The sequence below is a fragment of the Leptodactylus fuscus genome, chromosome 9 (genome assembly GCF_031893055.1).
Source record: "Leptodactylus fuscus isolate aLepFus1 chromosome 9, aLepFus1.hap2, whole genome shotgun sequence".
Taxonomy (NCBI): domain Eukaryota; kingdom Metazoa; phylum Chordata; class Amphibia; order Anura; family Leptodactylidae; genus Leptodactylus; species Leptodactylus fuscus.
Genome location: NC_134273.1, coordinates 77,373,944 through 77,390,139, shown reverse-complemented (window position 1 = coordinate 77,390,139; position 16,196 = coordinate 77,373,944). Strand labels below are relative to the sequence as shown.

The 16,196-nt window shown below is 44.9% G+C and overlaps 1 protein-coding gene and 3 non-coding genes across 4 annotated transcripts; all 4 read left to right on the top strand.

Moving 5' to 3' along the window:
* Nucleotides 1-1,912: 1,912 nt before the first annotated feature.
* On the top strand, nucleotides 1,913-6,756 carry RPL13A (ribosomal protein L13a). The gene is made up of 9 exons (XM_075287841.1): nucleotides 1,913-1,994; nucleotides 3,403-3,489; nucleotides 4,114-4,186; nucleotides 4,537-4,602; nucleotides 5,031-5,132; nucleotides 5,317-5,402; nucleotides 5,487-5,546; nucleotides 5,641-5,763; nucleotides 6,634-6,756. The coding sequence occupies exons 1-9, from the start codon at nucleotides 1,980-1,982 to the stop codon at nucleotides 6,718-6,720; spliced, it is 699 nt and encodes a 232-aa protein (XP_075143942.1). The 5' UTR covers nucleotides 1,913-1,979; the 3' UTR covers nucleotides 6,721-6,756.
* LOC142218986 (small nucleolar RNA Z195/SNORD33/SNORD32 family) lies at nucleotides 3,968-4,042 on the top strand. Its single transcript, XR_012717509.1, has one exon. It is a non-coding gene; the product is annotated as a small nucleolar RNA Z195/SNORD33/SNORD32 family (small nucleolar RNA).
* LOC142218984 (small nucleolar RNA Z195/SNORD33/SNORD32 family) lies at nucleotides 4,220-4,302 on the top strand. Its single transcript, XR_012717507.1, has one exon. It is a non-coding gene; the product is annotated as a small nucleolar RNA Z195/SNORD33/SNORD32 family (small nucleolar RNA).
* On the top strand, nucleotides 6,036-6,111 carry LOC142218985 (small nucleolar RNA Z195/SNORD33/SNORD32 family). Its single transcript, XR_012717508.1, has one exon. It is a non-coding gene; the product is annotated as a small nucleolar RNA Z195/SNORD33/SNORD32 family (small nucleolar RNA).
* Nucleotides 6,757-16,196: the final 9,440 nt, after the last annotated feature.

The following is a 16,196-nucleotide window of genomic DNA, read 5'->3' as shown; positions in this document are numbered from 1 at the left end:
GTCAGTACCAAGTGCAGAGCAGCTGCCGCATAGCATTACCCTCTGCACTGTTCCTTTCTAAATGTAAAAATAAAAGATCCAAATTATTATATTATTTTTGTTACAAATTAAATCCTCTAGACCGTGAACTGACTGATAGCAACATAACGAATGCAGTTTAACACTCCTTACAGAGGACCTTTCACCATCATCAACAAGTCCAGCTCTTAACATCTGTTAATAGGCACCGCTCCACTGATTCTGGCACAGTTGGAATTATATCTCTAGCCCCCACCATTCCTGAGCAATCAGTGCAGTTAGTTTTGGTGCCTGATATGCTATTTACGCCTTGTACTGTCAGGAGGGCGGGGTCAGGCAGGAGCAGACAAGGGGGTGTGATTCTGAGCTTGAACACTGGCTGCCTCTGATTGGAGCTCTGAGTCACACCCCCTATCTGACTTTCCATCAGGAACCAAAACTAACTATACTTATTGCTCAGGACTGGTGTGCGCTAGAAAGAAAATTTCCAACTGTTGGAATGAGTGGAGTGGCGCCTATTAACAGATACTAAGGACATAAGTGGTGGAGGTGGAGAAAGGTCCTTCTTAAACATCACTGAGCGTGGGGGCCATTATGATGTGTGTGTGTGTGTGTTCATTATATTACATTTGGAGCAGTGTAAGGGCCATTATACTACAGGCGGGGGCCATTAGATAATTGTTAATGAAGGCTCCAACCAAAGCCTTATGTTCTGCTCATTTGGGGGTACTCGGCTGGGACGTTTCCTCACTAGGGGGTAATTTGATTGAACAGGTTTAGAAACACCGATACAGAGAACTAAAATAATAGTGAAGATTGGAAAAGTTATGAAACGGTTTTATTAAAAATACATTTATAATACTTGTAGAAACACGTTATATACAAGGAAATGTAAATATGGCGGTCACTCAGAAGCGGAGACCACCACAGCCGCTACACTGTATGCTAGAGACCTCGTGGCAATGCCCAGAATCTATGTGCACCTCCTGCACACATGCAATCTGCACCCCCGATGGCCCCACTTGCTCACACTCAGTCTGCACCCCCATGCCCCCCTTTGCTCGCACACATACTGCACCCCCATGTCCCCCTCCTCACACACAACCTGCACCCCCATGTCCCCCCTCCGCACACACAGCCTGCACCCCCGATGGCCCCACTTGCTCACACTCAGTCTGCACCCCCATGCCCCCCTTTGCTCGCACACATACTGCACCCCCATGTCCCCCTCCTCACACACAACCTGCACCCCCATGTCCCCCCTCCTCACACACAACCTGCACCCCCATGTCCCCCCTCCGCACACACAGCCTGCACCCCCGATGGCCCCACTTGCTCACACTCAGTCTGCACCCCCATGCCCCCCTTTGCTCGCACACATACTGCACCCCCATGTCCCCCTCCTCACACACAACCTGCACCCCCATGTCCCCCCTCCGCACACACAACCTGCACCCCCATGTCCCCCCTCCGCACACACAGCCTGCACCCCCATGTCCCCCTCCTCACACACAACCTGCACCCCCCATGTCCCCCTCCTCACACCCATCATGTACCCCCATGTCCCCACTCCTCACACACAACCTGCGCCTCACTTCTGCTTCCTTCTCTCACAGCCTACACCCTCCTCCTCACACACAACCTGCACCCCAGTTCGGCTTCCTTCTCTCACAGCCTACAGCCTACACCCTCCTCCTCTCACACATCCTGCACCTCCATCCCCCCCCCCCTTCCTATATAACACCACTTTATTCTGAACAATCCAGGATAGCTCCGCCCACAGCGTCTGATCACATGACCATGACGTCACCACAGGTCCTGTAGCACCAGACCTTCCATTCCAGACACGACGTTTCTCGCTTCCTCACAGGGGCGGGGTGAATTCGTAACTTCCGCCCCTGTTCTTCCTTTTGGAAACCCCGTGGCCGAGTGCGAGTCTCTTTCTCGTCCAGCAGCCCAAGATGGCGCAGGCTAAGGTGAGAGGCTCCGGCCGGTGAGCGGGTTTGTGGCGGTTCTTTCACTCCGATGTGGCGGAGAAGCTTAGCGGGGGGGTGTGAGCCGTTAGCGGAGCGTCGGGGCCGGTCTGGGGGCCTGTGACGGGTGTGTGACTGGGATAATTACTGCCACACGGGCGACCAGGCCGCAGCCTGAGAATGCCGGGACTCATGTGGCGGAGCAGACCGACCCGGGGGCCCAACCTGCACGGCCCTGGAGACGCGGCCGGGTGTATAGAGTGTGCTTTACGGCCATGTCGCGCGGTCGGGGAGGATTATTCCGTATTTGGAGCCGGGTGCGGAGCTCACGTGTGAGCCGGGGCTCCATGCTGGATTACTGGGCATCCCCCTGCTGCGGCCGGTCAGATGTGCAGGATCCTCCCTGTCTAATGGTCATAGTTATCAGGGTTCAGCCAGACATTGATCTCCTCCCTAATATCACAGATTCTGTGCTGTCATCTGCAGACCCTGTCCATTACATTAATGAAGCTGGAAAGGGTTAAAGGGGGGACCCAATAGCAGACGCCCTGGAAGGGTCCCTAATAAAGATCCTGCAGCGTGTATGATAGTAAGCATGCTTATCTCTTACAGGGGTGCTCCAGGGTCTCTATGGATTAGGATGTTTGTATAAGATTTGGGGGGTCTGACACAGGGAACACTGACATCTTCTCACTGTATACCAGACATAACTAATGTTGCATTGCAGCCCCATTTACTAAAATGGGACTGAATTGCAAAAGCCTTGTGGCTAGTGGATGTAAGATCAGTTTTGAAGTCTGTAGCCTCTTAAATCAGGGGTGTTAGGAGCCAGAACCCCCCCGATCCAAAACATGAACCCTCAATATAAAAATTGCCAGCTCGTTCCTGCCAGTCTGTTTACCTGTCCCGCAGTAGTGACGTACCGTATGCAATGTGACTGCTGTAGCCAAGCCCTGGCGTTGCTGACCTATATGGCACGACATGGATAAGGACAGTGATTGGTTGTAGCCGTATCACAAATGTGACATTCTTACTATTTTTCTTATGGCTAGAACACTTGCAGCATCCTTGGCTGCAATACAACTCCATTCGCTTACATTAGTGAAAGTGTCGCAAATTGACATGGTGACACTGGTCACACAGCATTATAAAGTCACTATGGAGCCTCTAAAAGGGTCGTCCGGGCTTAATTTTTTTTTCTAATCCTCAGACAGGCCGTAAATATGATCGATAGGGGGCCGACACTCAGCCTCCAGACCAGTCATCTATATGTGATAATCATTGTGATAATTATATTGTCACCAGCTATGGAGATGTGGAAGTGACCCTATAGATAACCTGCAGTCCTCATATACTGACTACCTGTCTGTCATTGACCATAAGCTAATGTAATGTTCTTATTTTACTTTAGGAAAAGAAGCTGCCACAAAATCTGATCAAGGGGGGTCTCCCAGGATTCTACAAGAACTTGGGTGGAGGATTCAAAGCTTCAAGCCAGGTAACTATCTATCTATCTCTCTATCTCTCTCTCTCTCTCTCTCTATCTATCTCTATCTATCTATCTCTATCTATCTCTATCTATCTATCTCTATCTATCTATCTCTATCTATCTATCTATCTCTATCTATCTATCTCTATCTATCCTTTTTCGGGGTATGGGAGTTGCCCTTAGTGTGACTGAGGTTGTACACACTTGGCAGATTTCATGTTGGTGTATAGAACATAAAGTTGCAGGTTGTTTTTTTTTGTGTGTAAACAAAATTGCCATTTTCTTTTATGCGCTTCTGTTGCCATTTTCCCAAAAAACCACGATTGTTGAGTTCATGCAGTGGCCGCGCCTTCAGCCCTGTCAATTATTTACACCAGAAATCTCACGTATAGGATGCTTGCTAAAGTTCTTGTAAAATGTGGATTCACCGTACAAGGTTCTGGTGAGATCTGTCGGACACTTTGGGTACAGAGGGGCTCATGTCGGCTTAGTCAGTGATGACCTTTGTGTTTGAGTTTCACGACAATGAAACCATTTCACATGCACTACCATCTGAGGCGGCCGACCGCTGCATTCATAAAATGGTGCTGACCCCCTTACTGCATGTCTGACGTGTGTGTATGTTTTATGCAGGTTCTGGTCATCGATGGCAGAGGACATCTCCTTGGTCGCCTCGCTGCTATTGTTGCTAAGCAGGTGTTGCTTGGTAAGTGAGCGCTTTCTATCACTAACATTATAAATGGTCATTGATGAGCCCAAAGTTTCTCATACGAGTTTAATCGACCATGAGATAACTTTACATGCACTACCATCTGAGACCAACACACCGATAAGAATGGAGACATGCTGTTCACTTTGCAGGACTCGGATACCTAGTGTGCGCCCTCTGTCCACCGACATTGGATAATAGAGACGTTTCTGAGAAATAGTCGATTTGTTCTTTGTGGATGTTAAACACAGATCACATGACCCAAAATGAGCAGAATAATGTGCTGGCTAAAGCTCGAAGTTAAATCAATCCTGTTCTAATACGATTTCTTTTTTTTGTCTTCTCAGGACGCAAAGTGGTAGTTGTAAGATGTGAAGGCATCAACATTTCTGGCAACTTCTACCGCAACAAACGTAAGTCTTCCAATTTGGATCGCATGTAAAAGAGAAAAGAGAGGGAGTGTGTGAATCTCAATAAAAATACAGTTGTCCAAAAATTCTACGGGTAAAGCGCAGCCCTTGTTGCTGGTCCTTGACTTCAATTTGGGTCTCATGGCATTCGTTACTCTACTGTCCCATCAGTAACTGGTGCAGGTACACATACATTATGAGTAACAGATTTGGAGATACGTCTGGGAATTAGACTCTCTGTTCAGGGAGCTGCGGACAACAGACGCCATTGTGACACTGCTTGTCTGCTTAATGGATGGAACAAAATGTAACTTGTCTAATCAGAAATGCCCCAGACATAAGCCACTGGGGCTCACAGCCTTGCCTTGACAATACTGGCAATATTTCATGAAGGTATTTGTGTCTAAACCTTTTTCTTTTTTTGTTTCTAGTGAAGTACCTTGCTTTCCTGCGAAAACGCATGAACACAAACCCTTCCCGTGGGCCATACCACTTCAGAGCACCCAGCCGCATGTTCTGGAGGACTGTACGAGGTAATACTGACCTAATGTCCTGATACATTGCACTTTACTATAAAACTTTTCAAAAACTGGCAACTACAGTTTTGAGACTGCAGTGATGTCATGTGCAGCTTAAACTATAATCATACCTGCAGCCTGGTAATGTGCAAGCTGAAATTTATTCTCATGGCTAACCCCCAATACTTTCTGATTTCAGGAATGCTTCCACACAAGACAAAGAGAGGTCAGGCTGCTTTGGAGAGGCTGAAGGTCTTTGATGGTATCCCACCTCCTTATGACAAGGTAAGCAGCATCTTCCCTTTATATTGCCATGGTTAGGATTTCTGTATTAATAGATAAGTGACACCGATTATTTTCCCCATATAGAGGAAGCGTATGGTGGTCCCTGCCGCCCTGAAAATCGTGCGCTTGAAGCCAACCAGAAAGGTACGTGATGCCAGCCTGTGCTCACACAACATTGATAGGGTTGTCTTACGATTGTATAGATTGATCCTAATGGAGGTTTTGGCTCTTTGCACAGTTTGCTTACCTTGGTCGCCTTGCCCATGAAGTTGGCTGGAAGTACCAGGCTGTGACTGCCACTCTTGAAGAGAAGAGGAAGGAGAAAGCCAAGATGTACTACAACAAAAAGAAGCTTGTCATGGTATGTATTCGCTAGGATAGATATTCTGTCCATTATATTTGGGTGGTTGGCTTGGTTTCGTGCAGTCGAGGGCTGTAGTGCAAGTATTCCTGTACTCTACAGTCAGCTCGGTGACACTATAAACGTAGATTTAAAGGGGTTGCACCAAGTCTTGGATAGGATAGGGATGAAGGCACAATCATCTAGGCCCATGGAACTGTAACTAAAAACATTTGTGTCCTCCAGTACAAAGCTGAGGATTTAGCAATGCCGACACAGCAGAATCTTTCAGCTTTGCCATTGATGAACTTCTGTGCTTGAGTTTCACGACCATGAAACCATTTCACATGCACTACCATCTGAGGCGGCTGATGATACTGTAATGTGGTCTGGACCATTACTACCGGTCTCATGAGTAGCTGTTGGTGGATTAATACTCTCTTATCTGCTAATAATCTGTAGTATCCTATTGATGGTGTTTAGCAGTACTTAAGGCTCTGGGCTAGAATTTAAAGTTTTTGTTTTTTAGCCTCAAATGCAAGTTTTGTGGATGACTTGTATACAGGATAGGTTGTCCGTATGATATGTGAGTGTTTGATACCTGAACCCCATGCAGATCAGCCCTTCCAGCAGCCTCTGCCATGTTGTCCACTCTGAAAGCTGCTGCCAGAATAGCTGATCTATAGGGTGGTCCAGGTGTCAGACCCCCACAGATCTCATACTGATGATGATTTGTCCTATGGATAGGTCATAATCATGGAACATACATTTGTGGCCCCCTTTAACACTTTGTGTGCTGTTCATCTTCTGCCCTGGTTTTCCGTCTCTTGCGTCTATCGGACTGCTATATGTAGTACAACGTTCATTCACTCTTGTATTTTCCATTTGCAGAAACTGAAGAGACAGGCAGAGAAGAACGTTGAAAGCAAAATTGCAAAGTACACAAATGTCCTGAAGCAGCACGGTATCCTCGTCTAAATAGCCACACAGATTTGGAATAAATATTTCAAGAAACATTGGTGTTTGCGTGGTTTGTTTTTATCCAGATGCATTGGGCCTCGGTTATTATAAATTTATAAATCTTTTTGACACGTTAGTTTTGTCTGGTAGGTGTTGGGGGTAGCGGCAATACCCAGTGATCGCTGGAATGAATGGGTTGGAGTACTCAGAGCACAGTGTCCCCTTTGACAGTCTCTTTAGGTGGCGTTGTACTGATCCATTATAAGAGTCCAGGCCCTGTTGCTCAGTTGAGCACTTCTTCCCTCTTGTTTCAGCAATTTGTGGGGCGTCTCGTTTAGCCCAGGCAGAAAGGACTATTGCACGGTCGGCCACAGCTTTCCCAGGCAATAACCACTGATCTCTGGGCTGAGGGTGCATAATGTGGTGAAGTCATCGGTATCTGATCTGTGAGGGTCCAGCACATGGTATGACACAGATCAGCTATTCCTGTATTGTCCAGATGCCAGAAGCTGCTGCACTGGATGGGCCCAAAAACCTATCTACTAGTGAAGCAATAGGCGCAAATCTGACCACTACATAGCGACCAGGGAACAGCGGCCCATCTGTGCGCAGTCCAGGTGTCAGACCCTTCACAGCTCACATACTGAGGGCCTAACCTGTGGATAAGTCATCAGTATTACAAATTGGTTAGGGGCCAAAAATCCTCCATCATGGAATGTCTGAGTAAAATATTCTCAACCTGGAACCCATATACACAGGTGACTTTGGTTTTCCAGAGGGAGGCAACACGGTGGCTCAGTGGTTAGCCTTGCAGCGCTGGAGCCCTGGGCTTGAATCCTGCCAAGAACAACATCTGCAAGGAGTTTGTATGTTCTCCACATGTTTGCGTGGATTTGCTCCCATTCTACAAAGACCTACTGATAGGGAAATAAATGTACATTGTGATCCCTATATGGCGCTCATAATCTACATATGAAAAAAAAGTTTTCCAACTGAGGTTCCTGCATCAGATCTCCCCCCACCACCACCACTTACACCAGATACTTGCTGGGTTGATTTCCATGTAATCCCCCTGTGGTGGGGGCTTGGTGGAGACTTTGGCTCCTCATCAGTGAGATGCGCCTTCCATTGGAAAAGGTAGACTATTGTCACTTTGAGCACACGGTGATGTCCTAAACCTGGGAATGGATTCAATCACTTTTATTGTGCTGTTCAGCAGGTGTTTGCACCAAGGTTTAAAGGGACACCAGATGTTCCGTACGCGATTTGTACTCCATTTCTCTGCTAGCGCTAACAGCAGCTGAATTTAAGGGGTATTCTGAACTCCCCTGTTTCCATACTGGTAATCTATCCATAGGATAGATCAGTATGTCATATGTGGAGAGCTGACACCAATATCCCAGGGGAGTAAAAGGAACTGTGTGCGTGTGCTCCTTGTGTACGGCGCCCACTTCTGGTACTTAGTAACAGAACCCAACTATCCCCAGGATAGATCCATCTGATTAGGGGCTTGAAACCCCCTCTTAAGAGCTTCTGGCCTCCTATAAATCATGGGGTGTAGATTTCAGGTGTAACTCCTACAAATACCAGTGTCCTGTCCCCATCCTGCAATGAATGGGGACAAATGGAACATCGTGGAGCACATTTGCTGTAAAAAATAGCTGTGCACCAAAGATGTGCCACATTTACACTCATCTGTGCAGTAACACTGGTGTGTATATGGATTCACTTCACCCCCCCCCCAATTGTTTCATATGTAAAGTTAGAAAAGCGTAGACTAATGTATAATACTGGGTTGTGCTGTCATGGTTTTTGTTTTCTTTTTTCCTCTTAAAGGGATTCTATGAATTTTTTTTTGGCGATCACACATAGGAATAGCCTTTATAAAGGCTATGCGTCTCTTACCTTTAGAAGTCTCCGCTGCGCCGTTTCTTAGAAATACCATTTTTTTTTTACCGGTATGCAAATTAGCTCTCAACGTAGCACAAAAAATATAGGGCAATGCTGGGTAGTACTATTGAATAAACCACATTTGGCCAGCAGGCCAAACTACCACATACACGACAGAATAGTTATAAAAATATATATTTTATTTAGAAAAGTACATAAATAATAATAATAGATTGGAGGTAAACAATGCATCAGCTATGGATGCAATGACATACAACTAGGCTTTCATAAGGAAATATGCTTTGCATTTATAGTCAATACAATATTCAGTGAAAAGAGTTCCTCACCACATAAGAATGGGCATCATTAGCTATATACAGATGGATGAAGATCCAAATCATTAGCACTTCTTACTAGAGGGCCAATACATTTATATTTGATATTGTAGACAAAAGAAAACATATGAGCAACATTGAGCTTTTACCTGTAAGTATGTCATGCATCAGAACGCGCCCCGACGCGCGTTTCACCACGCAAGTGGCTTCGTCAGGGGGAAGTAGCTATATGGCTGAATACATATACTCGGTATATATAGTGTCTGGATGATCATAGATTCAATACCATTAGGCAGCTGTATTGAATCTATGATCATCCAGACACTATATATACCGAGTATATGTATTCAGCCATATAGCTACTTCCCCCTGACGAAGCCACTTGCGTGGTGAAACGCGCGTCGGGGCGCGTTCTGATGCATGACATACTTACAGGTAAAAGCTCAATGTTGCTCATATGTTTTCTTTTGTCTACAATATCAAATATAAATGTATTGGCCCTCTAGTAAGAAGTGCTAATGATTTGGATCTTCATCCATCTGTATATAGCTAATGATGCCCATTCTTATGTGGTGAGGAACTCTTTTCACTGAATATTGTATTGACTATAAATGCAAAGCATATTTCCTTATGAAAGCCTAGTTGTATGTCATTGCATCCATAGCTGATGCATTGTTTACCTCCAATCTATTATTATTTATGTACTTTTCTAAATAAAATTTATATATTTTTATAACTATTCTGTCGTGTATGTGGTAGTTTGGCCTGCTGGCCAAATGTGGTTTATTAAATTAGCTCTCTTGCAGCGGTGAGGGTGGGCCCCAGCACTGAAAATGCGATGGGGCGTCCTCACTGCTGCTCGAAAACACGCTCCAGTGACGCCTCTATCTTCGGCTGGATCCTCCCCTTCTTTAGTCGTCTTCCTTTGCGTCACCTCCGACGCCTGCGCAGTTGGATCTGCCAATGAGACACCAGCAGAGCCGAGTGTGCATGCCAGCCGGTGGCCATTTTTGGGAGGCCGCTCCTGCATTGAACTACAAGAGCAAGAGCGGCCTCCCAAAAATGGCCGCCGGCCGGCATGCACACTCGGCTCTGCTGGTGTCTCACTGGCAGAGCCAACTGCACAGGTGTCGGAGGTGATGCAAAGGAAGACAACAAAAGAAGGGGAAGATCTAGCCGAAGATAGAGGCGTCGCTGGAGCGTGTTTTCGAGCAGCAGTGGGGACGCCCCCATCGCTGTGAGAACTAATTTGCATACCGGTAAAAAACGGTATTTCTAAGGAACGGCGCGGCGGAGACCACGTCGAAAAGTAAGAGCCGAATAGCCTTTCTAAAGGCTATGCCAACATGTGATCACCAAAAAAAATTCATTTCAATGGTAGAATCCCTTTAAAATGTTTGTGGGAAAAAAAAAAATTCTCCCTGAGAGAGAACAAAAGAGTTTCTATAAATCTTGATCGGTTGCCTGGTAACTAATGCAGTAAAATGTAAAGGTTAACACGAGAGCGCCGCTTCATGTAGTACAGTTACTGGGAAATCAGGCAAAGCTACAAATTACGAGACGTCTCATTGAAATTCCATTTGCCCGGTGTAATGTGCCAGGGGATGTCCGGCTGGTATTTTGTAAGATGCACTTAGTAGGGGACACTTGAAATTAAAATTCTTGTAATAAAGTGGGTAGAAGACATTTTGGCGCAGCAATTGTCTTAAAGCGAGTTAAAGAAAAGTGAGGCATAGGGGGAGAGGACACTTCTCCGAGGGTACAGATTTCTTTATATTTTGGTTTAAAGCTGAGGCCCCACGTTGCAGAAACGCAACTTTTTTTTTTGTTGTTTTTTTTACCCAAAGCCAGGAGTGGATTGAGCAGGAGGGAGAATTATAAGAACTTCTTAGATATTTCCTATTTCTTTAGTAGCCATTCTTAGCTTTGGCTCAAAAAAAATGCAACAGAAAAAGAGCTGCAACGTGGGGCCTTGGCCTAAAAGGGTTTTTCTCTGACTTATAAATTGAGGATCTGTCCTTAGGATAGGGCAGGTGTGTGGCCTGACGGAGAGTGTCTGCTGTCACTGTCCAGGCAGCATTGCCTTCACCGGTGGAAGTCCTTCATAGCACATGAAAGGACCTGTGTGGTGCCTGGAAAAGACCTGGTGACATCACTCACATACGTCACCAGGTCCTTTCCTGAGGCCACTAATTGGCCTTTGTAGTCACATAGGGCGCAGGACTTCTGCCAGCAAAGGCAAGACACGACTTGACACCAGAACCCCAGGGACAGGTGTGTGTGATTTCTTCTTTTCTGGTACACCATCCCCGGGATTCTCCAATCCTCTGGTGTTTGTCCAATTCCTGAACAACCCCTTTAAAGGAATTCTATCATTAAAATCACATTTTTTTTTTCCCCCTATGCACAACAGCAGCACAAGATGGGGTATTCCTGCCCCTGTGTGCTGGTAGGACAGGTGGAATTTTTAATTAACAGACTTCTTCCCCTATAAGAGGCCGAGAGACCTCCCCCTCCTTGTGTTTTTTTCTGTCCTGTGAGACTGGACTGGCGCACATCGGAGTCCGTAGCCTTCAGACAGTCCGTCTTGGCATCAGTTTGCCAAGACCCCCCACCCTAGTTGGGGTTATACTTGCTAAATCCCCATCTTGTGCTGCTGTTGGGCGTAGGGGGAATGGAAGATTATGAAAGATAATCTGTTTTCCCTTAGCCCAAACAGCAGCACAAGGCTCCCTCCCATTTGCTATGTGTGAATGTTCTCTATTGTGTTTTATATTGTTATACTTTTGGACTAACACAAGGAGGGGGAGGTCTCTCGGCCTCTTATAGGGGAAGAAGTCTGTTAGTTAAAGAGGACCTTTCACCATATCCGGGCACAGGCAGTTCTATATACTGCCAGAAAGCTGACAGTGCGCTGAATTCAGCGCACTGTCGGCTTTCCCGATCTGTGCCCGGTGTGAAGAGCTTACGGCCCGGTACCGTAGCTCTTCTATGGTCAGAAGGGCGTTTCTGACCATTAGCCAGAGACGTCCTTCTGCCTCGCGGTGCCAATCGCTCTGTGCTGTGGAGCCGGGAGGAACGCCCCCTCCCTCTGCTCACACAGCTTGTCCGTAGACTAGCATTATCAGGAGAGGGAGGGGGCGTTCCTCCCCGCTCCACAGCACAGCGCGATTGGCGCCGCGAGGCAGAAGGACGTCTCTGGCTAATGGTCAGAAACGCCCTTCTGACTGTAAAGCGCTACGGTACCGGGACCGATAGCGCTTTACACCGGGCACAGATCGGGAAAGCCGACAGTGCACTGAATTCAGCGCACTGTCAGCTTTCTGGCAGTATATAGAACTGCCTGTGCCCAGATATGGTGAAAGGTCCTCTTTAATTAAAAATTCCACCTGTCCTAACAGCACAAAGGGGCAGGAATACCCCATCTTGTGCTGCTGTTTGGGCTAAGGGAAAACAGATTCTTTCATAATCTTCCATTCTCAATCCCCAATGCTGCAAGAGAAATCTCTACCGCCGCCTCCATCTTCTTCAGGAACGGCCTCTCTGCACGTCTTCTTCCGGAGCTGGGTTCAAACTTCTACGCATGCACAGTTTGCTCTGCCCGAGGCCTAGAAGACTGAAACCCAGGATGGAAGAAGACATAGGGAGAGGTCGTTCCTGAAGAAGATGGAGGTGTCGCTGGAGAGTTCTCTCGCAGCATTGGTGACACCCCTAGTGCTGTTTGAGCGCTGAGGACCGCCCCCAGTGCTGTGAGAGAACTCGTTCGCATACCAACGAAAACCAAGATTTCTACCAAACGTCGGTGCGGAGGAGACATCTAAAGGTAGGAGAAGAATAGCCTTTCTTAAGGCTATTCCTATGTATGATCAAGAAAAAAATGTGATTTTAATGATGGAATCCCTTTAAGAAAAGGCGCACCTTCTACCGTTGAAAATGATGGTCATAAATCTGTCCCGTGAATTTCTACAAGCTCCCTTTACATATATGGTACAAGTTGCAACAAACCTGCCGTGTGTGAATTCACCCTAATCCGTCTCTTGAGCACTAGGTGGCGCTGTAGCCCTGATGTATTGTGCGCACACGTTCCCAGGGACATTTTGCGCTTCACTTTGTCAGCCGGTTTTTGGCTGTAGTTTGAGCCAATTATATCTCACTAGCTGTAAAAATAATGAAAACCTGCGAACTACCTGCCTGACGCTTATTACATAAATTAGGACTAATGTCCCTGTATAGTCGCCGCCACCTCTCCTCTTAGATCATTTCTGGATATTAAATATATGAAAAGATAAGAGTAATTATATACCAGGCGAAATAACAGAGGCCGGAGGTGATGAGCGCAGAATATCCCGTGTCTCCTGCAGAAAAGCCGCCATAACGAAAGAATAATCGTGCCAAAAAATAGTCTAGTGTGCCCATGGCAGCCAATCACAGCGCAGCTTACATTTCAGAATCTTCTGTTGAAAAATCTATCTTGCTACGGGCAACAAAGTTTTTAGACGGATTCCGAAAATTCTAATACGGTTTAGATACCATTTAAAGGGACCTAATGTATAGACGTCTGCAGAGGATTAAGAGTTAATTATTTTTGAATAATATAAGTAATAAAAATTAAAGATGTCAAACTGTTAACCCTTTTAATTCTGAAAGCATTCTTACTGAGTATCGTTTTCCCAACCCCGCACCGGCCTAAATCTTTTGCACAGTACTGTATGTCTCGGTAATAACAGATAGAAGATGTTCTTATGTCTCACTAATGATCATGTCCCCTCGGTGTGAAGCATGTCCAAGAGATGTCACCAGAATGAGTCACCACCGAGCAGCTGTCTGTCACTTGCAGCAGATTTTGGGTGGGCAGAAACAAAACAAATTGCAGTAAATCGCTGAGAACATTCTCATTTTTTTCCTCCTATAATCTAAGTGATTCGCAGTTTTGCTCAGATTGGCTTTATACTGTGATATGGCAAAAAGCGATACTGAGAAAATACTGGGTATGGATGCAACATGGGTGAGCCTGGTTTTTACTTTCTATGGGATGTACCAAAATATATCACAGGGGGAGGTGACCGGTCACAATCACTACTTGGAAGCATGGACTTTTGGCTGTATGTCGGGAACAGTCCATCATAACTATGGGCCAAAATATTAGAATTGTCTAGAGATGAGCGAGTACTATTTGAAACTCCCGTTTCGAATAGCACGCACCCATAGGAACGAATGGAAGCGCCCGGCACGCAGACTTTGCCGGCGGCCGGCCGCTTAACCACAACACTCCCTACCTTTTGAGTCCCTGCGAGAAAAGTGCTTTCCAAATGATTGTCATTGGTTTCCCACCTGAGGTTGCTTAAATGTACCTCCAAATATAAACATCTTTGCATAAATGAATAGTACAGGTGAATGTAAGAAACTTGGTAATATATCTTAAAGAAAAATCTATCTTTTTCCACTCATCAGGCTGAGTTACTTTTTAAATAGAAGTCTATAGAGGCGGAGGAGGTTGCTGGAAAAGCCACACAAATAATTGCAGCTGCTGCTCTCTGCAACCCTGTGAGTGAGGGAGAGCGTCTCTGACACTGCTATACCGTCAAGATAAGACTACCACTGAATATAAGATAAGAAGAAGGTAATAAATCTATTAACAACCTTCTTCCCTTCCCCTCTCCATAGACTTCTTGTGTGTGAGCTTGAGACTGATTCTAAACAAACAGTCTAAGTGAAGATATGGAAAAGGAGATTAGCCGAATAAGTGGAGAAAACAGATTTCCTTATTAAGACCTATCACAAAGTTTCTTCGATTCATGTATACTGTTCATTTATAAAAAGTGGTTTTATCTATCTATCTATCTATCTATCATCTATCTCCTATCTATCTATCTCCTATCTATCTATATACCGTATCTATCTATCTATCTATCTATCTATCTATCTATCTATCTCCTATCTATCTATCTATCTATCTATCTATCTATCTATCTATCTCCTATCTATCTATCTATCTATCTATCTATCTATCTATCTATCTATCTATCTATCTATCTCCTATCTATCATCTATCTCCTATCTATCTATCTATCTATCTATCTATCTATCTATCTATCTATCTATCTATCTATCTATCTATCTATCTATCTCCTATCTATCATCTATCTCCTATCTATCTATCTATCTATCTATCTATCTATCTATCTATCTATCTATCTATCTATCTATCTATCTCCTATCTATCTATCTATCTATCTATCTATCTATCTATCTCCTATCTATCTATCTATCTATCTATCTATCTATCTCCTATCTATCTATCTATCTATCTCCTATCTATCTATCTATCTATCTATCTATCTATCTATCTATCTATCTCCTATCTATCTATCTATCTATCTATCTATCTATCTCCTATCTATCATCTATCTCCTATCTATCTATCTCCTATCTTCTATCTATCTATCTATCTATCTATCTATCTATCTCCTATCTATCTATCTATCTATCTATCTATCTATCTATCTATCTATCTCCTATCTATCTATCTATCTATCTATCTCTGTATCTCCTATCTATCTATCTATCTATCTATCTATCTATCTATCTCCTATCTATCTATCTATCTATCTATCTATCTATCTATCTATCTATCTATCTATCTAAATTTGGAGGTACAATGTAGATTAACCTTCACCTCCTCACACCATGACACTCCTTCCTGACTGGTGCTGCCACCCTTGTGAATGGAGAGGTTTCTGCACATTTGCGACTCTAATTCACTTCTATTTTGGGGTTCCGAAAAGGGCCAAGGCCATGACGACATTGCATAAGCCTATAAGTGGAGAGGTGACTGCTATGATGTGTTGTCCATACACGCAGCAGGAGACCCGAACACCAAGGAAAGGTAAGAAATTCTAAATATAATTATACTTATGATTTTCACCTTTGGGCTTAGTGAAATGTTTTGTCCCTCTAACCCCCGCTACCTTTATTACTTAATTACTGCGGAGGAGGTGAAAACAAACCACCGAACGCAGAAGGAAATTCTCATTATTTTCTATTTAGGCTTTTTAGCACTTTGCCATTTTTAAGCTGACACATTTCTCTGTATATTTTCATATTGATCTGAGTGCTGGTTTTAGGTGCTAAAGGGGTACTCTCATCTTAGACTTTTTTTTATGTCATATACTCTGGATCAGCACTGTTGGGATTGTAGGATTATAGGTTGGGCTTGATGGACAGATGTCTTCATCCAACCTCATCTACTATGTAACCAGGGCCGCCGAT

Bases quoted from the DNA above. Each gene is read 5' to 3' on its own strand.
- RPL13A (XM_075287841.1), top strand. The intron at 5,133-5,316 runs GTAATACTGACC...TTCTGATTTCAG, and splicing joins GTTCTGGAGGACTGTACGAG to GAATGCTTCCACACAAGACA. The intron at 5,403-5,486 runs GTAAGCAGCATC...TTCCCCATATAG, and splicing joins TCCCACCTCCTTATGACAAG to AGGAAGCGTATGGTGGTCCC.